Genomic DNA, 21,406 nt, shown 5'->3' on the forward strand with positions numbered 1-21,406 from the left:
ATCAAAATCATCTTTAGAGGGTGCCAGCATACAAAGCATACAGTCTATCATGCATGAAATACATTGCCACATTGTCAAACCACATCACCCTGTTTAGACCTTTCGAGCCTTCTCCTTCTCTGCAATGGCCTTTGCCTCCTCCGCAGCCTTTCGCTGCCTCTCCCGCTCTAGCTGATCTGGGCGACGCACCGCGATGTCCTTGGGCCGGAAATCGCTGAACAGCCGCTTGAGACCGTTTTCAATGAGCCAGCACGCAACATAATCCAGAATCATCAGTGAGGTCAAAACAAACTTGAACTGGTTGCTGAAGGGCACCAAGCTCAGAGCTTCGTTGAGTTCTGGGATGAACTCGGTCGCGCAAGCAAACGCCACCCCAGCAGCACCCACCAGGCCCCAGTACATGGCCTTGTTCTCCCGGATCGACTCCCGGAATGGGCGACCCTGGTAGTTGATGGAGAACGTGGAGATTTCCTGAATAAGCTGGAGCAGGTAGACGGCGCTGTTCAGGAGAGATGGCTCGAATTCACCTTCCAGATCAATCTCCTCCGAACGTCTGTATCCGGACGTTAGCACGGTCAACATCGAAGTGCAGAGTGGTCACGTACGGTTCGATTTGGTACACGTAGTTGGAAAGATAGATCAGCGTGATGACATGGATGGCGAACTGGCCCAGCACAGAACCAATGATGTACAGATTGAAGATGTTTGGCTGCGGCCGCTCTTTGGAGAGACCTTCCACAGACTTTGCGTGCGTCAGTGGGATCGGCAGAATCAACGTTATTCGATGCACATACCTTCGCACGGGAAATTGACAAGAAACACACACTCATGAGCATACCGTTGATCGTCAGCTGACGATCTCCGAACTTGATACCGTCCAAGTAGATCACACTGAGACTGTAGGCACTGATCAGAGAATTCAGGGCCAAGATTTTGTACATCTGGATGGTGGCAACAAGCGTGCAACGGCCTTGGCGCAAAATGTTCGGAATGGCAATGACATTGGCCAGTTTGCTCGTGAATGGAGCTGCGACAGAAGCGTCGCCAAGTTTGAGCGTAGGAGGCTCGTCGTCCAGCTCCTGTTCCAACATGGAAGCGGTGAGTCTGTCAGCCAGCCCAGCCGCAGCCTGACTGGCCTGTTGCTGGCGTCTTTGTTGAGGTGTGAGATTCTGAGATTGTTGTTGCTGCTGCTGCTGTTGCATGGGTTGGGTAACCAGAGTCTGCCCTCCACTGGTTCCGGCAGATGCGCCCTTCTTTTGAGCTTCTCGCTCGATAGCCTTCTGGTAGTGAGGATTGTCGGGTCCCGGCGGGTAGAGATGCGCAATCTGGACAGGAACAGGGGGTGGAGGCTGATTGAAGCGTTTCATCATTTGGACCTGTTTCTCGTAAATTTCTTTCATCTTGGTAATGCGGACATGCTCGGCGATCCTGTTCAGATCCTCTTGGGTGCCATTCAAAAGGGCGACTCCAACATGGGCCTGCTTAAGAGCACCAACATCATTGGTGCCATCACCGCACATGAGAGTGGTATAACCGGCATCCTTCAACCCGAGCAAAATCTCCTCCTTTTGCTTCGGCGAAACACGTGCGTAGACCCAAGTATGTCGCAGAATCTCAGAAAAGGCTGGTTGACCTTTGAATTTGGCCAGGGCATATCCAGTGACGCAGAGGTCCTTAGTTTGAAGGATACTTTTGTCAATCGGCTGGGTAGGATCGACTTCCTTGCTGAAACTGTCATCGATGCTTCGCCAAATCAATCTCTTCCCAGTGTTGTCATCTTCCGGGGCATCGAGAATCAACACGTCACGGTCAGCGATTTCCACCTGACGAGCTACATGAATTGCCGTCAACGGATTATCTCCAGTAATCATGACCACGCGGTGACTGCTCTCATTGAGCATGCGCACAGCTTTGAGAGCATCGTCTTTGAGCGGGCACTGCAGAACCAGGAAGCCAGCAAATTGCAGGTCCGATTCAATCTCATCCCGAGCGTAATTGTTAATGCGTCCCTGACCAAGATCAGAGTCACGGGACAGATACTTGTAAGCAAGAGCTAGCACACGGGCCCCATTTCGTGTGAAGTACTTGAAAGTCTCCTCGTAATGCGGCGGAACGTCGACGAGCATCGTCCGAATCGTCTCGGGAGCGCCCTTGACACCAACGAACGTCGACTTGAATTTCTTGCCGCTCGCGCGATCCACCCCGACGACGTGAGCAATAGAGCTTTGACGCTTGAGAGCGGAGGAGAACTGGAATCGTCGCTTGATTTGAACCGACTCTGGAATTTGGGCGGCTTTCGAGGATGCAATACCCTTGCTCGTCAGAGTGTCATTCTTGCTAAGGACCCAGCCTAACGACTTCAAGGTTGCTTGCTCCATGGGGTCACCGACGATCTCGCCTTCGTCCATCTTCACGAGAGCATGAGCTGTAGCGAGAACCAGGGTGGTATCAATATCAACATCCGTAGCCTTGACCAATTCTGTATGAGCACCGTCGGCCTCTACTTTCGCTCCGGCCTGGCCAAGTGTCAAGCCAGCGACACCATCCACGACAAGATTTTCTCCCGTCAGGGTGCCGGTCTTATCGAAGCAAGCAACGTCAACTCGTCCAGCGAAGGGAATCCGGAAAGGCTCTGTACAGAAGATGGCGAATTTACTCAAAGCGGCCAGACTGGTGTTCACGGCAAGACTAAGCTCCATTGGGAGCTCCGGAGGAACAACGCTGGTGATGATCAAGATGCAGTCAAGGAGCAGCTTCGATCGTTTGCGATCCTTGGACACACCTTCTTGCCAGACGTACCAGGCTGCAGCAATGGCAAAGACAAGGAGAAACAGAATGAAAAGCAAGGCCTCTGCATTGTTCGCCGACACACGCTCGGTGGAATAGATCATAGTCCGAACCAAACTACCTTGACTTGTCTCGAACCCTGTCTTGATGACGACGCCCAACGCACCGTTGTCCGGAGGCTTTGGCACAGTACTCTTCACATTTGGTGAAACATCCTCGCCGATTTCCGGATGGGTGATCTGCAGGACTTGAGTGCCGCCGTGAACAAAAGAATTTTTATCCAGGCCATCTGGCTCAATGAGGTCTTCGCCGGGACGAAGTTGGATAGAATCCTTCAGCAGCGGAGTGCTTTCTCCAGACAACATTGCCTCATTGACAATAGCTGTGCCTTCGATCAGGAGAATGTCGCATGCAACTCCGCTGTCTTCCTTTGTGCGATTGACGGAAAGAAGGTCACCGGGGAGCAGCTTATCACTCATGATCTGCTGCCACTTATTCTCCCGAAACACCCACACCTCGTACGGCTTGATGTTCATGCCCCGGAATTCATTGAGACTCCTCTGACGTTGCCACACCACCGTGCTCTCGAAAACAACCAGCATAAACAGAGTGAACAATGAGTAGTACCAATACTCATCGAGCATCCAAAGAGCCACGCAGAACACCTGGAAAACGAAAAACGGTGCGACCGCATGCTCCTTGAACAACTCCAAAAAGGTTGGAACCGGAATATCAAAGATGTTGTCCCCATAATGATGTCGAATTCGCTCAATCTCAACCTTGCTAGTCAAGCCGCGGGATTGCTGGAATGTCTTCAGGGCAGGCTTGGGATCGACATCGAGAGCGTAGGTTAGGGGCGCAAATACGTTTCGTTCGGGGTAGTACAGAAACTTGCGTTTTTGGAACGAAAACGAAATGCTTCGCTTCCCACCGGTGTAATCGTGGATAATGCGACAAATCTCCGCGGCACCGGTATTGGCCACCGGAATGATCTTAATCAACTGCGCGCTATCGACCGACTTGGCTTTCGTAGCGGTAAACCAGGCATCGACATTGACGCTCCATTTCGTCATCAGCCACAGCAAAACCTGAATACTAAGTATCGACCCCGAATAGACATAAGTCCATTCTGGCCCCTGGATGTAGGTGTCGTAGAGTTGAGGAGAAAAGTAGACCGCCGAGAAGAGAGGCCAGATGATAAGGAACGGCCAGACATAGGCGTGCAGCTGAAGCGGAAGCGGATTGAGCAGCGACGCACTCTGGATCTGGGGATCGTCAACGAGTTGAGGCCTGTACGACTGTCAGCGATGGTCTGAAAAAGGACACCGAGTCACTTTTCTCACATCTTGCCACTCGAGGCCTGCAGAAGCAGGTCAGTCTCCGTGCAACAGGGGCCTCAAAGACGCATTCAGAGCAAGCCCGATATCAAATGAGAGCTTGCCAAAGGAAACGAACCGGAAAGGCCTTTGTAAGGTCCAGCGGTTTGCAGCTGCAGGTTGACGAATTGCTTTTCAACGAACCTCTCGCCGTATTCAGACGCGTTTCGACCGATACGGAAATTTGTAACTTACTGGCTGATCTAACCTTTTGAGGTAATTTAAGGTACGTCAGTTCCCTGCTGAGTAATCAGTACGAGTACTTGAATTAGTCGTAAGGTATCGTTGCGACGTCAGTACTCGTACACTACTGGTAGTTAACCCTATCGAGTATCGACATCTCGTTTCACCGGATTTTCCCTCGCATTGTTTATACTTCAGCTTTGTACTGTAGTCGCGAGGGCACCACGGTGTTCTATTATCGCAGCCATTACGAGGCATATTCTGAGATGTTTGCCCACAATTGTTCAGTGAATCATCCCCTGCGCCAAGGATAAACTCTGGGCGCTTTCCAAGCAGTACCTATTAACTAAGGTACCTACATAGTTCATGCTCGCTCAGCACCTGCGTAGCCTTTCCATGGCAATGGAGTCACATTGGTGCGGAGCAGCCGGTATTAATTCTCAGATCTAGTCTTGGAACATGCACAATTTGGCCTGGAAGCGGTTTTATGTATGAACAAACAGTATCACAACTCAGACGTGGTGGGTTGCATCGCCGATTCCAGCATCGAGAGGCGCAATATACCTCGGTATATACGTGTAGATGGCATCTAGCTGACACATCGCCGCAAAATCGATGACGCACCCAGCGAATTACCACTTGGCTTCCTTACGCTTCTGGAATTCCTGCAAAATAGCCACCTGGCGCTCCAATGCTTCCACCCACTGCTTAAGAGCAGCATCGACTTTGGCATTGTCATCGCCAAGCTTCGCATAGAAGTCTTTCCGGTACGGTGTGGCAGACATGGCCGCGTTGAAGACAGGCTTGACAACGAACGAATGATGCTCTTTCAGGGTCTTGCTGTAGGCATCGCGGAACGAATCGGCGAGTTCCTTACTTGGGTTGTCGAGGTTGTCTCGGATTGCTTGGGCAGTAAAGTCAAGGCCACTGTGGCATCGCCTCGTTAGCATCTACCGGCGGCAATGAGCTGTTGAGTTAACGGGGTGATAACATACCGCACGAGCCAGAGAAGGCCTTCCGAAGCCGTGTGCTTCTTGGTTTTCAGCTCATTGCGCACCAAGTCCTGTAGAGTTTCAGACTCGGCAGGAGCAGCTGTTTGGCGGTCCCGGAGTTTCTGTTGGTCAAAAACGGTTAAGCGTGGAAAGCTTCTAGATGAGTGCAATGCGAGTCACCTTGATGTTGCCAAGTAGGTCCTTCTTGACGGGGGTGAACGCAACAGAACCGAGGACATCTGTTGAAGTAGACCATAAGTTACTAATTTTCAGAGACCCCGTATTCGTGGATCACGTACCGAACAATGTCGTCAAGGCTTCGGCAGCCTCGAGGAATTCGGTGGTAGCAATGCCATTGTCGTTGGCGGCATCGACAGGCACATCGACGAACGACCTCTTCAAGGTGTCCAGCCAAGTACCGCCAGGAGGAATAGCTGGAGACATGGCGAACGACGATTGACGAGAAAAAGAGTACTCTCAAGTATAGAAAGGAGCTTGCAAGACGAAGAAGAGAAGCGGTAAATAGGAGGTCGGTGAGAGGTATGGGACGAGTAGCATCAGGATGGGGTGGGGCATTGTTTAGGTCCACAGAAGCTAGAGGTAACTTACGGTAGGAATCATTTCGTCTTCATAAGAACAGGTTATGCTCCTGGGCTTATGCAAACGTGTCTCCCTCAGTTACTCTTGAATTGGTATCTGCCTATCCATAACATATGATATTCGTCCATGGAACGAATACCTGTCAATCAGTGCAAGCGTCCTGTTGCTCATAGTAGGTTTGGTGGTACGTACCAAGTGAACCCCGTGGGCTGTAAGGTAAGTTGACGTAATGTACAAGTATTTGTAGCATTATGGTGCCAGATACGGAAGGTACACATTCCAAAACCCATGGATATCTTCGATTCGAGGTCAAGCATTACTTTTTGTAGTATTATTTATGCGTACAGTACTGTATTCTCACAGGGATTTGGAAGTTCTCAAAGGGACACTAACTATTCCTATCTAGGAAACGACCCCTTTTTCGTGGCTATGGTGTTTTTGAAGGAGACGACTGCAGCGTTTCAAACCGCTCTGCGCCATATCTACAATCGTCATCGCCTGCCCGAGCCAATGACGGTGATGATGAAATTGCGAGCCGGCTTTGCTGAACGCTCTAAGCGAGGTATTTACTGACACCAGCCAGATGATATGCCTGTGGCATATCCAGAAGAATATCCTCGCAGAAGTGAAGCCGTATCTGGCAGTCGAGGCACTGAAAGTCCAGGAGTGACCCGACAGAATTGAAGAACGCTGTTAGAGAGGCGCAGAAGGCGCTGTACGCTAAGTTCCTGAAGGTCGTGTATGCGATGACGGAGGAAGACATGGTGTCCAAATGGGAAGAGTTTCGGAAAGAATATGAGAGATTTCCTGACGTTCTCAAATACATCGAGAATCAATGGCTGAGGGAACCGATTGCGAGGCGATTCCTGCGATGTTACACTAAAGAATATCTTCATTTTGACAATGTCGCAACATCGCGGGTTGAAGGTGCCCACTGGAGCCTTAAGCGAGATCTACAGGGCACAAGCGCGGACCTCTTGGTGACCATGCAAACCTTTGAAAGAGCAATCAAGAGAGGGACGAACTATTCTCACAGGGATTTTGGAATCCTTTGTAAATGGCGCAGGGCGGTTCGAGACGCTGCAGTCGTCTCCTCTTTCAAAACCACCATAGCCACGAAAAAGGGGTCATTTGTGGCCGTAAAACCAACGATGTTGAGTAGCGGCATCTTATACCTGTTCGTTTTGTATGTTGAATCGATGCAGAGAACCGTTGGGTAGAGCTTGAGTAGCTCGAGGGACGTCCCATGCATACAAAACAACTGCGACAAATGGTACTGATCATCTGCTTCAAATGGCAAACACTAGCCGCGTTGCTCGGGCATGACCGTCAAAAGCGCTTGAAAGGATGTGCGGCCGCTGAGGAAGGCCCTCGCCATGTACGCTTTTAGGTTGGAAATGTCCCGGGCCCGAATGATGGTCGACTGTCTCTCGTTCAGATTCGCTAGGATCTCATGGCAGGTTTGCACGGATCAGATCTTTGATTTCGTCCCTTCTCTCTCGCAGCTCGGCTCGGCGATGTTGTGGATGAGTTGTGCTGGGCGGCGGCGGGTGGTTGTGGTCGAGATTGCGGACCTTGATCCGCCAAATTTCCCCTTCTTTCTTATAAGTACTGATTCGAACGCTGAATGGGCAACCATTGCGGAGCCAAGTGGACTGCCTCTTCCACGGCTGACGTGTTCCTCTCGGCTTGCCTCGATCGCAGCCTAAGTAGATTGCTTCCAGTTCGCCGGTTTTCTTGTCCTTGTTTGAACGTTCAATTGTGACGGCATAGCCATCACGAACTGGACGGCCTCGTAATAAGTCTCGAATTCTCTCTCAGGAGGCGGCGGAAGGAACGAATCAACAAAACGAAGCTCAGGAATCGGCTCGTCGAGGCTGAAATCGATCTCGTCATACTCGTCATAGACTTCGGCCAGTTTCAGAGTTCTCGAGCACGCACGAGGCAAGTTAGATTCCAGGGATTTGTCTAGGTAATGAGAGCACAGTACTCCGTAGGGAACCATGAATCTCACAACAGGGGATGGAAAAAACGCGCCATCGTTTCCATCATACACATCCCAAGAATGTCACGTGGCTCTAAGATGGTGCACGTGAACATGCATTACCGATTAGGAACTCCGTATCCCTGTGAGAAATTCCATGTGATCTTGGCAATTGCGCCAAACTTCTTTTGGTAATATTTCCTAGATAGGAATAGTTAGTGTCCCTTTGAGAACTTCCAAAATCCCTGTGAGAATACGGAGTACTGTATGTATACGAGTAGTTCGTCCCTATGCGTACTAGATAACATTTGCATATTAGCAAAATGGCTAGTACAATTCTAGTAAGTGTCCAGTACATAGGTATGTACAATAATGTTCAGTACCTTCCGTATTCTCCATCAGTGGGTGATGCGGAGTCACTTGGCAGCTTGTGATAGGCAGAGCGACGTCATCGACTGGTCTGCTTCTTGTCGGCTCATTGAGTTGCTTCACATTGAACTGCTCCGTAGTCTTCTGGCTTTATTTGCTGTGGTCGACTCAGTCTCCGTCTCGTGCTGCCTCTAACTGCCGACATTTTGTTGTTCGCTTGTACCATGTCTCAGGATGCAGAGATAACGTCGAGCGAGAGCCAGGACTATCAGGCATTGGATCCCACATCATACACAGCACGGCGATTAGCAAGTCTCCTGTACATGTAAAGGCAGGATTGGACTGCTGACTGTTCCCAGCGTCATTCTTCGCCTCAGCATTTGCATGTGACCTCTGAGCGATTCTTCATCGGGCCTGTCCCGGAGAACTGGCTTCAGAGTCATCGAAAAGCATGGTATCGGGCACGATTGAGCGTCAGAAACCACGCTTCCGCGACAGCAAGATCAAAATCCAAAACAACCACGTTTGCGGACTTTGCCGATTTGGACAGTGACACTGGGGAACAGGCGGCAGCTGAATCAACACAGCAACATCAGTCGGCCACTGGCGCTGCAGATGCGCGGCCTTCTAATGACGAAACCGCTACCGCCCCACCCAACACAGGGACAGATTCTGTGGGTGACGGCCATGAATCGAGCTCGTTTGTGACTGCGAGGCAGTCCTTTGAACAGGGGCTGTCGTCCAGGAGACTATCATCTCGACACTATGTAACCGAAAGAGATGAAAGGGCTGAACGAGGAGATAGAAATGAAAGTGGCTTATCGACACGTGGTACCAGCCCCTGGGCGCCTACAACTGATCCGGGATCGACGACATCGCTCCTTCCCCGTCAATCTGAGGACCACAGTTTGGCCCTCCAAACGCGGGACCCCAATTTCATTTCCGAACATGATGAGCCGGCCAAAGTGAGCCGAGGTAATAAAGTGAAGTCGAAATTGGCCAGATTTAACGTAGAGGATAACGTGCACGACCGGCAACAACGGATTCGGTCGCGAGTTGAACGGACTCAGGACAGGATATCAGCCGCTCGAGCGCGCTGGAGCAAGGCTCAGGAAGGAGAACTGGTTCGAGCGCAGAAGATGCTTGTGCGTGTTGAGGAGTCCCGCGAGTCGCTTCCATCCGACTATTCCGAGAATGCAAGCATGAAAATACCAACGCGAGAGATCGCAAAGTGGCGGCAGTACGTTGTCGCTTGTCGCAAAGGCCCGGAGGCGAATACGCCATACGTCTTGAAATTGTACAATACCCGCGTGGTCGAAGACGCCGACAGGTCCAGGAAGAGCGCGTACCACGAGATCCCCTTGAATCGCAATGTTACCAAAGTCAATTTGTACTCTTGTCTCGACAAGGCATTGGTCATATGGCATGAATTGAACCAAAGAACCCGGATTTTCATTGTACGTCCGCGATCTGCAGCGGATGCAGTGGAATGGTACACCTTCATCCGCCAGGCATTGGGATGGCAACGACCGTCCTCGCTTCTCATCAGGGTTCCAGACCTAGACGTTGGAATCATGTTGGAGAGCCCGTTCCGACAGGCACGCCTTGGGAACAGGGAAGCCGCGCCAAATGAGCAAGATTCAACATCAAGAGCACAGTTTGCGGCGGAGGCCATAATAGGTAGATGTATGGATCTGCTGAAGAAGAACAGAGACTGGTCACAGTTTCTAGACAATTGGTCGAAGGCGTCAACAATGGGTTTGGCTTGGAAGCGCTACGACCGCCTAGAATGGGCCCATGGGGTCAATGAGAGGGAGATGTACGGTACCATTGCGATGCAGACGACTCATGATCTGGAGCTTCGTCCGAAATATCACTATCCCACGTGGGTGTCATATTCGAAAGATGATCAGGGGACAGAGCCTGTTCCTGTTGAAGGCTTCCTAGTTCGACTTACTTCGCAGAAGGGCTCACAAAAACGACTCGGAAAATTCGTATTCAAGCGACACTACTTCTTCACATACAACCAGTTTCTTTGTTTCTGCAGGCCTTCGAGAGCGGCGCCACCTCTCCCTTCAGGAAGAACTGTGACCGAAGCAACAATTCCCTCGTATCGGGAGATTCTGGACCAAATGCCACTGATGTTTGACATCGATCCATTTCCAATCGAGGATGGGCGCATTGCATGGTTGGAGAGTGGAAATAGAGAGTTTGTTCGGCGGCATGACGAAGAAGCCTTCGCTCAACATTGCCGTGCCAATCATAACCTGGAGAATGCTGAGGGAATAATCGATCTTTGCCAAGTTCGTGACATTCGTCAAACTAGGTCGACGGGGGCCGATCACGACGTGGATCGAATAATGGAGCTGGAACTAGCGAATGGGCTGGCTGTCAAACTACAGGCGCACGACAAGACCACGAGAGACGAATGGGTAAAAAGATTGACGATGTTGTCTCGATACTGGAAAGCACGAGTTGCTGCAGACATCAACGACATGAAAACCATCCGCCGAAAGAATCTCAAGATTCTTGGAATAGACGAAGAAGTCAAATCGATGATGGGGCAGTATGCGAGCAAGTGGGAGGTGCGAAACGCATTGGCCTCGCCACATCTCTTCAATCTATGTCCTCAGTCGGACTGTCGGCCCATCAAGGTGAGGCGATCGCCGCAGGTTCACAGGGCGGGGGGTGTGTGTGAATCCGGAGACGGCTAATGTTACGCAGCTGTCCGGACAACTGTACTATAAAGCACACCGTCGGGGCGCGTTCCGACGATGTCAAGTGATCCTTGCAGCGGGCCATCTGTTGCTCTTCCAAGACACGCTGCGCAAACGCAGCGGGGCGGACATGGCGCACGGCCACAAGGAGCTGATCACGCGCGTGGACCTGCGAGATGTGTACCTGTATTCCGGAATCCTCGCGGAGAATGACCTGCTGTACGCCAATCGAACGTTCGATAGCAATCGGCCGGGTCACGGCGCGCTTCCGCGGATCTACCTGGCACAGGAAGGACTGACGAGTCGCGATGAAGACAGGGCAATCTGTTTTGGAATCTGGCAGCCAACACGCAAGAGCCTGTTCCGTGCCTCGGTGGAGGCCGAGCAGACTGGGACAAGGAAGAAGAAGAAGAATTGGATCCTACGGCGTGTGTCGGCCCTGGGGGTTCCCGGTCGAAGCATCATCTTCAAGGCGCGGAATCGGGTAGAGAGAGACCGATGGGTGCTCTGCATCGAGGCAGAGATTGATCGACTGCAGGAAGAGATTGGAGAGGATATTCGGATCGTATGACTGACCTATGGTATCATACATACAGTACTAGGTATTATTTTGGTTCTACTGTACATGATCTCATGACGAGGACGCAAAAAGGTACTCTATGATATTATACATCGCAGGCCCATGATTTGAAAAACCATGACACATTCTCCCCACTAAAGGATCAATCCGAAGCGGGCCTCTCAACCTGAACCGCCTGCTTGATGACCCTCTCACGGACCGAGGCGCGAGAACCACCATGCCCATTCTCCTTCTTGACGTCGACTCCACTCTCCCCGTCACTCTCCGGACGATCCCACTCCCACCACTTGAGCAGTCTCATACGCGGATACAGCACGGCGACAACCCGGCCCGTGATCAGGCTCATGCTGATGGGACCATAGGTGTTGCTGTCGAGGGACTGGCGGGGGTTATCCGCATCGCCTTCGACCCAGACATGATTAAAGGGAACGATCTGCGACGGTCGCGGACAGGGTTCGCGCGTGATGATCTTATCGCCGGGAAGGGCAATGACTCGTTTGATGGCTATATGCGAAGGGTTTGCAGGAGATCTAAAAGTCGAACAAATTCGTCAAAAAAAAAACAAGAAAAAGAGAGGAAAAAAAAATTAGCAAATCAGCCTTCATGTCTCCCTCACCCCAAACACTTTTATTTTTCAGAAATTGGTTCGCTCACCGAAACGTCACCACCATGCCTCGTTCCAACCGTCGTTCTTGTCGCCATGGCCAACTAGACCCCCAAGGCCACATGTGGACCAGCACCATGTCGCTCCGGGTGTGCATCTCCGCATAATCCTCGTTCAGGTACGGCGTCATCGACGGACCCCGCACCCACATCACCTGGAAGACATGATCGGAGAAAAACAGCGCAATGGGGACAACGGGCGCCAGGTACCGAAGGACTCGTGCCGTGCGTCGAACCGGCGACGGGAGGGCGGAGGAGTATCGTGACCGAAAGAAGCGTTCTCGGATCGACGAGAAAAATCGGAACGGGGAAGAAGAAGAAGTTGACGAGTTGGAGGATGCGTTGACCGGTTGTTCGTGCGTGCTGCCGAGGGCTTCGTTTGCGTTTCCTCCGCGTTGTTGGGATCGGAGTTTTGCGTATTCCGGTGGGAGGATCCTTCGTGTTTGGAATGTTGATACTGGTGATTGACGTTTTCCGGGCATGACGGGTTGAGTGTATCCTCGAATTGAGTGGATTATGTCGCTCAAATCATGAAGTCAATGTCACAATAAGTAATACTAGTACTCTGCCTACGTCCGAAGCTTTTTGAAGCTGAGAAATCGAGGAACTGGGGGACTACCCTGACTAAACCTAGTCTGGCAGAGTTTGCATTATTTGCAGAACTAGTTAAGTAGGTACCGAAATTGTAAGGTACCCATGATCAGTCGATGATGGAGCATGTGATGGTTCAACCCTAAACTACGATTTTCACCACCGTGGGCAGAATGCAGAGGAAGCAAGTTTTTGTTCGTCAGTGTTTCCTGTATCACACGCTACGAGCTAGGAAGCATTTGACCAGATAGTTCACAGTAACTATGATAGGCGGCTACAGATGTGATGAAATGACCGAATCCTGACCAGATACAACGAGAATTGAATCCACCAACGCCACAATGCAGAGAAATACAGCATGTTATATGACCAAACCCTCAGCGACGTGCCTCCGAGGCAGAGAGTTCCTGAAAGTCAGCACTGCTCGACTGCATACTCTGGATATCCGCGACCGAGCTTGATTGATCCGGCTGACGGTCGACCTCGACGGGCTCCTCTTCCCATTCTCCGCCTGCCTCTCGCTCGTTGCGGGGTACATGCACTTCCTCCCAGTCGTTATCATCCTCGCTTTTGAATCGGCTGGCATCGCTCTGGTCGATGATGACGACATCTGCTAAAGAATTGCACGCAGCCAGATTTTAGTCTTTGGTCTGTTGGGGCATTCAAGAAAAAAAAAAAAAGGTGGTTAGTCACCGTCGTTCTTGTCCGTTGTCTGCTCGTCAGTCTGGGCAGTGGACGAGTCTTCGACGGGAGGAAAGTAAACTCTTTGAACGACACCATCAGTACAGATACTCCCAAACAGTCTGAAGGAAAAGAAAACCAAAAAAACTTACGGAAGAGTCTCCTCATAAGCCTTCACATCCTTTGGCATGAAACTGCAGAAAATCACCCGCTCGAGGAGGCTGGCGTTATGATCCCGGAGCAGAAACTCGCGGACCTCATCGATCGCCGCATCCGCCGCCTCATCACTCGGATACCCATACACGCCGGTACTGATGGCGGAGAATGCAATCGACTTCAGGCCATGCTGCACGGCAAGCTGGAGGCTGTTTCGGTAGCAGCTCCGCAGGAGCTTCTCGGGGTCCTGCTCGCGGTGGTACACGGGACCCACGGCATGGATCACCTTCTTGCAGGGCAGGCGATAGGCATTGGTGATCTTGGCCTGCCCCGTCGGACATCCGTCCAGTGAGCGGCATTCCTCAAGCAGTTCCGGCCCCGCGGCGGCGTGGATGGCGCCATCGACACCCCCGCCGCCGGCGAGACGGCTGTTGGCGGCGTTGACGATGCAGTCAACTTCGAGCTTGGTGATGTCGTAGCGGATGTGCGAGATGATATTGTTGAGGGTGGCGGAGGGCTTCGTCACGACGGGCTCGGCCACGGCCCGCAGGGTTTTGGACGCGTAGAGGCTAGTGAGCGTGGGGATTTCGGCGAGAGTGCGGATGGCCGCCATGGTAGTTCTAATGTAAGAGGGAAGGTAACCTAGGTAGGTAACTAAATTCCCTTGTACAATCACACCAATCGAGCGATGCGCCGTGATTGAGATGTGATATGCTCAGGTTCTACAGATCCTCCATCGTCGGTGCGGAGACATGCTCCGGAATGCCGAATACTCGAACAAGAAATCCGTAACGTGAGCACCCCGCTGCACGTGATTCTCCTGCTTATGTCATGAGCTTCATTGAACCTGTTAGGCTACTATTATTAGCTAGCTACATACCTGCCAAAGGTAGTTAACCTAGGTAGGTAGTTTAATGCAGGCCAGATCAGCAACCTGGCGACTCCAGAAGTCAGATTAACTACATACATCGTCAGATATGGTCTTTTTTTGTCGGCTTACGAGAACAGGAAGGCGTCCATCCTCATCTGTCGGCTTGACATTGCAAAAAAGACATTTCCCATGTCTTCTCCCGGCCCTCAATTGCAGCTTCCAGGAAATACTACTACTGTTACCTAGTACTACTCATGGAAGAAGAGACCTTCGCCCGGATACAACCACCAAAGCCTTCTTCTACCCAGCACAGAGCCTGGAGAGATCCTTGATCAATCGCTACCAACCCCTCGTTCAAGGTTGGTTGGGGGAGGGGCGAGTCACTGTACCTATCTTCAAATCAATCAACTCAGTTCTTGAATCTCCGTATATACGAATTGACATGAGATAACTACTAACAAGGTACTATGTAGATACTGTATTATCAAAGAGCCTGAGAGAGCATTGTGGCATTGAATAGTATGTATTACCAATTAATTCCATGCCCTTTTTGCTGCTCATGAGTCCGAAATTGAAGAGCATCCATAAGTACTAGGTAGCAAAGTACATATTGCCGCCATAGGAACCCATATTTTCAAAGTCATTCGAGGATCCATCAGTACTTCACTTCTCCTCACTCGAATAAAAAAAAAAAACAAGGCTTACAAGATCGACTTCGACGGGTCAGTCCCGCAACGACTTTAGGTCCCCCCTCAGAAGTTCTGAAAAGCTTCCAACAGCTTGGCCCTAATAACATACTACATGTCTTCTCACTCACCAAAGTTCTGTCCATTGACAGGAAGAAGAAGAAGAAGAAGCAAACGCCGCTCCTGCCTACTCATCATAAATACTGATAGGGCAGATTTGATCTGCATTGAACAAAGCTCCAGGATGATGAGAGTTCCATGACTTCCATCGTTCTCGCGGCATTACATGACTTGTCCAGTAACTCTGAATGCGAACGGCCCGGGTGAAATACGTGGTATTAACCCGCCCGTCCAAGGATACGGGCAGCTACAGTCGACTACGAGATAAATGGGCCAAAAAACACACATGGTAGTCAGTAGTTGACACTACTGCTAACTACTAGGTACATGACCTAATCATAAAGTTGAGGTTCAAACATGTCAGGCACAGCCAGCAAGCAAATCTCCAACCGTTCATGCGGGGTTCATGACCGTTGTCGACAAAAAAGAAGCAAGAAGAAGCAAAAACACAAGTCAAATGGTAAACACTCAAGTCACCGGTACATGGTCAGATACCACTGGCACTGCATTGCACCGGGCCGCCGGTGTGACTAGACACCAGATAAGAATTGAACTGTATCTGATGGACAAAGATAGAAAGGAATGGCGCCAGGGTAGCAATAGCCCCGGCAAACTCCACCGATCTCTCGTCATCTCATTTTTCCGATTGTATTTTTTTTTTCTTTTCGCACAAGAGAAAAAAAAAAAAAACCGGAGCAAAGGCAGGATGAGGCATTGAGGAAAACAATCTCCCACAGATTGGCATCATCATCATGTACATGGGCCGGCAGAGGCTTTAGTCGGAGAAAAGCGAGCTCTTGCGCTTCTCAGCGCTGGAGAGCACAAGCATGGGCGTCCTACGTCTCTCCGAGCCTGGCCGCGTGGTCCGCTGACCAGCAACCACAGCAGCCGCTGTAAGAGGCTCATTCGACGTGGTGACGGTGATGCCCGGGGAGCCGCCATCCGAGCCGGGCGTAGGCAGACGGTCGGACGAGCCCCGCTCGCGGGACGTCCGGCCTTTTTCCTTGATCTCGGAACCAATGGCACCGTTGGCGGCGGCACGCAAGCTTCCGAGACTCGGCTTGCTCGAAAGTCGGCCACCATCACTACCATCAGACACCGAAAAGGAGAATTCGGCCTCGCTGGCTGGGGTGTTGCTACCGCCGCTGCCACTATGGTTGCTGCGAGACTCTCCTCGACGCTCAATGCCCGCACGAACCAAGCTATGAACCGCTTGGCGACGTTGACGAGTCGCAAAATTCTTGTTGCCCTCATGCTTCGAGGTGGGCTTCGCAGTCAGCTCCTCCAGAGGCGGAGGGCCGCGTGGCTGACGGACAGGATGCTCACCCGCGCGACCTTGCCCAGGGCCGAATGTGCCGGTCAACGGGGTTTGAGGAAAGCCGGCAGACCGTGGCGCGGTGCGGGCCGCCTCAGTGTTGGTCTTGAGGGCAAATGAAGAAGAATTCTGCCGATGGCCGCGCCGGAAGGCGTTGGTTGAGGGAGGCGGTAAAGGAGTCGTCTCCTGTGGAGGAGACGGACTCTGCTTGGCCGGAGAATCGGAACCAGACGACTTGAACAGAGGAGACAGGACCGACTCTGGGGGAGGAGACACCTCAGCGCGGAAGGGCGGGGGCGGGGCGGTGGTAACGGGCGACTGCAGCGAATCTTTGTACAGGGACTCTGGAGACTCCTCCTGCGGCGTCAGGACGCTGTTGTCATACACAAGGTTCTGCTGGCCCGTCATAGGATTGAAGACCGAAAACAGACCGGGCTGGCCGGGGACAGGTTGCACAACAGGCTGCATTCCCTGCTGCAGCTGCTGTTGATACAGATTCATCGCAGGAACGAATGACTGGAGCAGTTGCTGCTGCTGCTGCAACTGCTGCAACTGTTGCTGCTGTTGCTGGAATTGAAGCTGTTGCTGGGGCTGACCCAGGCTGAGGTTCTGGAATTGCTGGGCCGCGGCTGTGACATCAAGCAACTGTTGCTGCAGTTGTTGCTGCTGAGCGGCGAGGTACAAGTTAGTCGACATCAGTTCCGCATACAGCTTGTCATCAAGGTATTGTCCGTTTCCGAGATCGAGCTGGGGCGGAGCCAATACCTGCTCGGGATGCGTGTAGAGAGGCAGGCTCACGTTAGAGCCATTGACGCCGAGAGACGAGTCGAAACCGTATGGAACATGTTGGGAGGACACTCCGTTTGCAGTCTGAGGAACGCGATTTGCATAGCGATTTGCGTCGAGGTCGTTGCGATAAAGCTGCTGCTGTTGGTTGCCAGGATGGGCGGACTTGGGGGCAGTGCGCAAGCCGGCTAGCAAATGCGAGCGACTTGTCCGCGGGGTAGTCGCGGACAAAGGCTGGGACTCGCTGCTCGTGGTGTAGCGCGGAGGAACGTTCAGAGGTTTGATGTGGGAAGCTTTTCCTCGTGAAGCAAAACCAGAACTGGGAACGCCGAAATTCCCGCCGTAGGAATTATTATAAGTCATTTGAGTAAGACCGCCAGCGTCCATACTCAATCGTCGTAAAAGTATTCAATATGCAGGGTATCGATGATGTGTATGTGCAAATGGTGGTGGGGGGCTCGTTCACAGAAACAGGCGATGGGAACTCGGAAGACGAAAAACAATCACAAATGCGAATTGGAGAGTAACAGTTGGAGAATGCGACGGTGTTGCCGACAACGGCAGATGTGACGCGGTAAATTTTGCGTCGGTCGCTTCGTGCTGATTAGTAAACACAACCCGACCAACTCGGAGGCGGTTGTGTATCGCACCGAGAAACGCAAAGTTGACAAGATCGACAAGCGATCGATTAATCGAAAATGTACAGAGAACAGATCGAAAGGGACGAAAAAAAATCGACGGGGAAACTGTCACAGGGACCGAAGTATCTCTCCAGGCACGCAGTAAGACGAATGCACTGCAACTCCACTGGCACCGGAGTCGAAACGAAGACAAGATCGAAGAGAAGAAGAGAAGACCGATTCCTGATACGTCGGCCGTTTCTGATCGCTGCAATGATAAAGCCGTAAGAGACTTGAGACCGGAGCGCTCGAGGCACGGAATGATTCTTTGACCGGGAAGGTGGGAGAGAATGGAACGGATTTGGGGCTGATCCTTCGCAACCGGTGTCGAAACGTCGGACAAGCGAGGGAAGGAATGAAAGAATCGAATAATCTTTTTTTCTTTTCGGTCGTGACCGAGGAGGCGAAAGAAGCGATGCAGGCAGAAACAGAAACGAGGAGGAATTTTGTTTTCAGGGGCCGACCTCTATTTTGCACTGGGTTGGAAGGGGAATTGCACTTTTTTTTAAGAAGTTTTGCCTTGAATATTTAGGAATAGAATGAAAAAGAATCCAAACAGAGGATGAGTGAACGGAGAAGCAGATGTTTGAAAAAGAAAGTGAAAATAGAGGGGGGGACGAAGAGCGAGAAACGAAGAGCGAAGAGGCGATTGTGAGAAGACCGTGAAGTGTGAACCAAGACAAGACCCCGGGAGAAGTGTCGGAGACGCCACTAGGCCCGATTAGGTATAACTAGTAAGTGGGCTTCAGGGAGCCATGCTTTGCTGTCTCTCTCCAGAGCCAATGATCCTGCATCCCCCACAACTGGGCCAGGCCTCTTGAGCAAGCATCTCTCCCTCCCCTCCATCCCCCGTGCGAGAGAGACTTCTTGATGGATTCGAAGATGGAACGAGCCTGATGCATACTGCGATGATTACACGATACCAGCACGGTGCTGACTCGACCTAACTATGCTGTGGATTCCGTTCATGCAGCTTCCGTGATGGACCTGGTGATCATGACAAGGCGCTCTATCAAGCTGTCAATTGATTGCCAGCGGCCAGCCTAACCTAGCCGGAAGCCAAGCACCCTCCGTTCGGGATCGATCACCATCGTTGACAGGCGCTACAGCCGATCACAATCCCACAGTCGCCGCTGGTGTTGAGTCTTCATCAAGGTCGGCCAATGATCTCGGGCGGTAAAGTCGGGCGAGCATGGATAACCAGATGGGCTTGAGGTCGCGCGATGGGAGATTCTTTGCAGTCGCGATCTCATTCCAGGGACATTCTGATTCAAGCGTCGTACTCCGTACTTTGCTCTCTGGCTTTCAGGAGATCGAGGGGTGCCATTTTACGAGCATCCGAGCATCACTGCAGATAAAAGTCTAGAAGCCGGCAGCAATCCGATGCAAAAATTACGTTTCATCATCATAACAGCTTCATTAGAATATCAGCTAACTAATACAATTTCAATGCATGGAAATCATCAACATCCTCGCAACTAAGCCTATGCCACATGCTCCACCTCGACGGCCGACTCCTTCGCGTTGGCCAGACCCATCTGGGCAGCAAAGGTGGTGGAAGGCTTCCACTTGCTCGACTTGGCAGGCGTGGTCTCTTCCATCATCCGGTCCACTTGCTCCAGGGTCAATCCCTTGGTCTCAAACACGAGGAAGTAGGCGTAGAGGAAGCACAGGGCGCACAGAGAGCCCCAGATGAAGAAGACACGAGCTCCCAGGTTGCCCTTGTCGCCGTCAACCATGTACGGGGTGATGATGGCGATAACCTAGAAGCGCGTTAGCAAAGGTTACCTCTGCGGGGCGATCAAAGCAGGGGAAAAAAAAAACTTACGCAGTTCCACAGCCAGTTAGAGGCGGTCGACAAAGCCACGCCACGAGCGCGGATGGGCAGAGGGTAGATCTCGCCAACGACGACCCAGGCCCCGGGACCCCAGGTGGTAGCGAAGAAGAAGATGTAGATGCAGATGAAGGAGATCATGGCGGAGACGGCCTTCTTGTTCTCGCCGTCGGTGACACCGACGATGGCGACGATGAACTGGCAGATAACCATGCCCAGAGCACCCCAGATCAGCAGGGGACGACGACCAATCTTCTCCATGGCGTAGAAGGAGAAGGGGGTGGAGAGGACATTGACGATGGTGGTGATCATGGAGATCAGGAAGGGGTCGTCAATGGTGCCCAGCTGTTGGAAGAAGGTGGTGCCGAAGTAGAAGACAAAGTTGACACCGGTCCACTGCTGCATCATCTGCAGGGAGGTCCCCAGAATGACGCGGCGCACGTTGCTGTTGGCCTTGAGCAGGGAGCCGCGGAAGCAGTTGAGCCAGCTGTCGAAGTAGCCGCCCTGGGGAATGACCTGCATCTCGTACTCGTGGTTGGCGACAATCTCGGCGAGTTCCTGCTGGATGAGCTCGGAATCGCGGGGCTGGCCACGGACGCGGGAGAGGACGTATGCAGCCTTGTCGAGCTGGCCCTTCTTGACGAAGTAACGGGGGGATTCGGGCAGGAGCAAGAGACCGCCGCCCAGGATCAGCGCCCAGAGCATCTGCAGGGCGATGGGAATGCGGTAGGAGCCCGAGTCGTCGCGGTTCTGGGTGCCATAGTTGACGCAGGAGGCGAGCATCAGGCCGATGGTGATGCAGAACTGGTAGCCGGAGACGATGGCACCACGGACCTTGCGGGGGGCGATCTCGGACATGTAGAGAATGATGATGGCGGAGACGAAACCGACGCCGAAGCCGGCAATCAGGCGGCCGGCAACCAGCATGCCGACCTCGGTGGAGGCCGTCTGCAGGACGACCCCGCCGATGAAGACGCAGCAGCCGGCGACAATGGTGGTGCGACGGCCAAAGTAGTCGGCCAGGTCGCCTGCGATCAACGAACCAAAGAAGGTGCCGGCGGAGAGAATGGAGGTGACCAGGGACTTTTTCCAGGACGAGAAGACGAAATCCTCCTCGGGGGTGGTGTCGGGGTCGAGATTCTCAAACTCCTGAATGAAGTAGGGCATGGCCATGACGCCGTTGATGTAACCGGAATCGAAGCCGAAGAAGATGCCGCCAAAGGCCGCGAAGGCGCACATCAGGTACGCCTTGAGGGTGACGGGGGCTTCGACGCGGGAGGCATCGATGGGAGCCTGAAGGCTCGGCTTACGTTCATCCACTTTATCTTCGGCCATGGCTGCTAGAGTTGTTGAGACAGAGGAGCAGTAGAGGGAGGATGCTAGGGAAGTACTAGGGGAGGGAAGCAGGAGCGGAGGGCACTTTTGGGGGGGGGAA

The 21,406-nt window shown here is 52.2% G+C and overlaps 8 protein-coding genes across 8 annotated transcripts; 2 read left to right on the plus strand and 6 right to left on the minus strand.

Annotated features, from left to right (window-relative positions):
- Positions 1 to 93: 93 nt before the first annotated feature.
- Positions 94 to 3,860, minus strand: VTN31DRAFT_5697 (uncharacterized protein; the record flags this gene model as incomplete). Its single annotated transcript, XM_069406224.1, has 3 exons — positions 94 to 553; positions 606 to 742; positions 795 to 3,860. 3 exons carry the CDS (start codon positions 3,858 to 3,860, stop codon positions 94 to 96), a joined length of 3,663 nt encoding a protein of 1,220 aa, XP_069259854.1.
- Positions 3,861 to 4,978: 1,118 nt separating this feature from the next.
- Positions 4,979 to 5,782, minus strand: VTN31DRAFT_5698 (uncharacterized protein; the record flags this gene model as incomplete). The annotated part of the gene is made up of 4 exons (XM_069406225.1): positions 4,979 to 5,273; positions 5,342 to 5,460; positions 5,519 to 5,577; positions 5,638 to 5,782. The coding sequence occupies 4 exons, from the start codon at positions 5,780 to 5,782 to the stop codon at positions 4,979 to 4,981; spliced, it is 618 nt and encodes a 205-aa protein (XP_069259855.1).
- A 902-nt stretch (positions 5,783 to 6,684) lies between these two features.
- VTN31DRAFT_5699 (uncharacterized protein) lies at positions 6,685 to 7,158 on the plus strand (the record flags this gene model as incomplete). The annotated part of the gene is made up of 1 exon (XM_069406226.1): positions 6,685 to 7,158. The coding sequence occupies one exon, from the start codon at positions 6,685 to 6,687 to the stop codon at positions 7,156 to 7,158; it is 474 nt and encodes a 157-aa protein (XP_069259856.1).
- A 1,357-nt stretch (positions 7,159 to 8,515) lies between these two features.
- Positions 8,516 to 11,579, plus strand: VTN31DRAFT_5700 (uncharacterized protein; the record flags this gene model as incomplete). Its single annotated transcript, XM_069406229.1, has 3 exons — positions 8,516 to 8,599; positions 8,651 to 10,945; positions 11,016 to 11,579. The coding sequence occupies 3 exons, from the start codon at positions 8,516 to 8,518 to the stop codon at positions 11,577 to 11,579; spliced, it is 2,943 nt and encodes a 980-aa protein (XP_069259857.1).
- Positions 11,580 to 11,730: 151 nt separating this feature from the next.
- On the minus strand, positions 11,731 to 12,733 carry VTN31DRAFT_5701 (uncharacterized protein; the record flags this gene model as incomplete). Its single annotated transcript, XM_069406230.1, has 2 exons — positions 11,731 to 12,118; positions 12,243 to 12,733. The coding sequence occupies 2 exons, from the start codon at positions 12,731 to 12,733 to the stop codon at positions 11,731 to 11,733; spliced, it is 879 nt and encodes a 292-aa protein (XP_069259858.1).
- Positions 12,734 to 13,219: 486 nt separating this feature from the next.
- Positions 13,220 to 14,292, minus strand: VTN31DRAFT_5702 (uncharacterized protein; the record flags this gene model as incomplete). The annotated part of the gene is made up of 3 exons (XM_069406231.1): positions 13,220 to 13,455; positions 13,536 to 13,606; positions 13,676 to 14,292. The coding sequence occupies 3 exons, from the start codon at positions 14,290 to 14,292 to the stop codon at positions 13,220 to 13,222; spliced, it is 924 nt and encodes a 307-aa protein (XP_069259859.1).
- A 1,839-nt stretch (positions 14,293 to 16,131) lies between these two features.
- On the minus strand, positions 16,132 to 17,844 carry VTN31DRAFT_5703 (uncharacterized protein; the record flags this gene model as incomplete). The annotated part of the gene is made up of 1 exon (XM_069406232.1): positions 16,132 to 17,844. The coding sequence occupies one exon, from the start codon at positions 17,842 to 17,844 to the stop codon at positions 16,132 to 16,134; it is 1,713 nt and encodes a 570-aa protein (XP_069259860.1).
- Positions 17,845 to 19,621: 1,777 nt separating this feature from the next.
- Positions 19,622 to 21,306, minus strand: VTN31DRAFT_5704 (uncharacterized protein; the record flags this gene model as incomplete). Its single annotated transcript, XM_069406233.1, has 2 exons — positions 19,622 to 19,900; positions 19,966 to 21,306. The coding sequence occupies 2 exons, from the start codon at positions 21,304 to 21,306 to the stop codon at positions 19,622 to 19,624; spliced, it is 1,620 nt and encodes a 539-aa protein (XP_069259861.1).
- Positions 21,307 to 21,406: the final 100 nt, after the last annotated feature.

The sequence above is a fragment of the Thermomyces dupontii genome (assembly GCF_041956625.1).
Source record: "Thermomyces dupontii strain NRRL 2155 unplaced genomic scaffold VTN31scaffold_5, whole genome shotgun sequence".
Taxonomy (NCBI): domain Eukaryota; kingdom Fungi; phylum Ascomycota; class Eurotiomycetes; order Eurotiales; family Trichocomaceae; genus Thermomyces; species Thermomyces dupontii.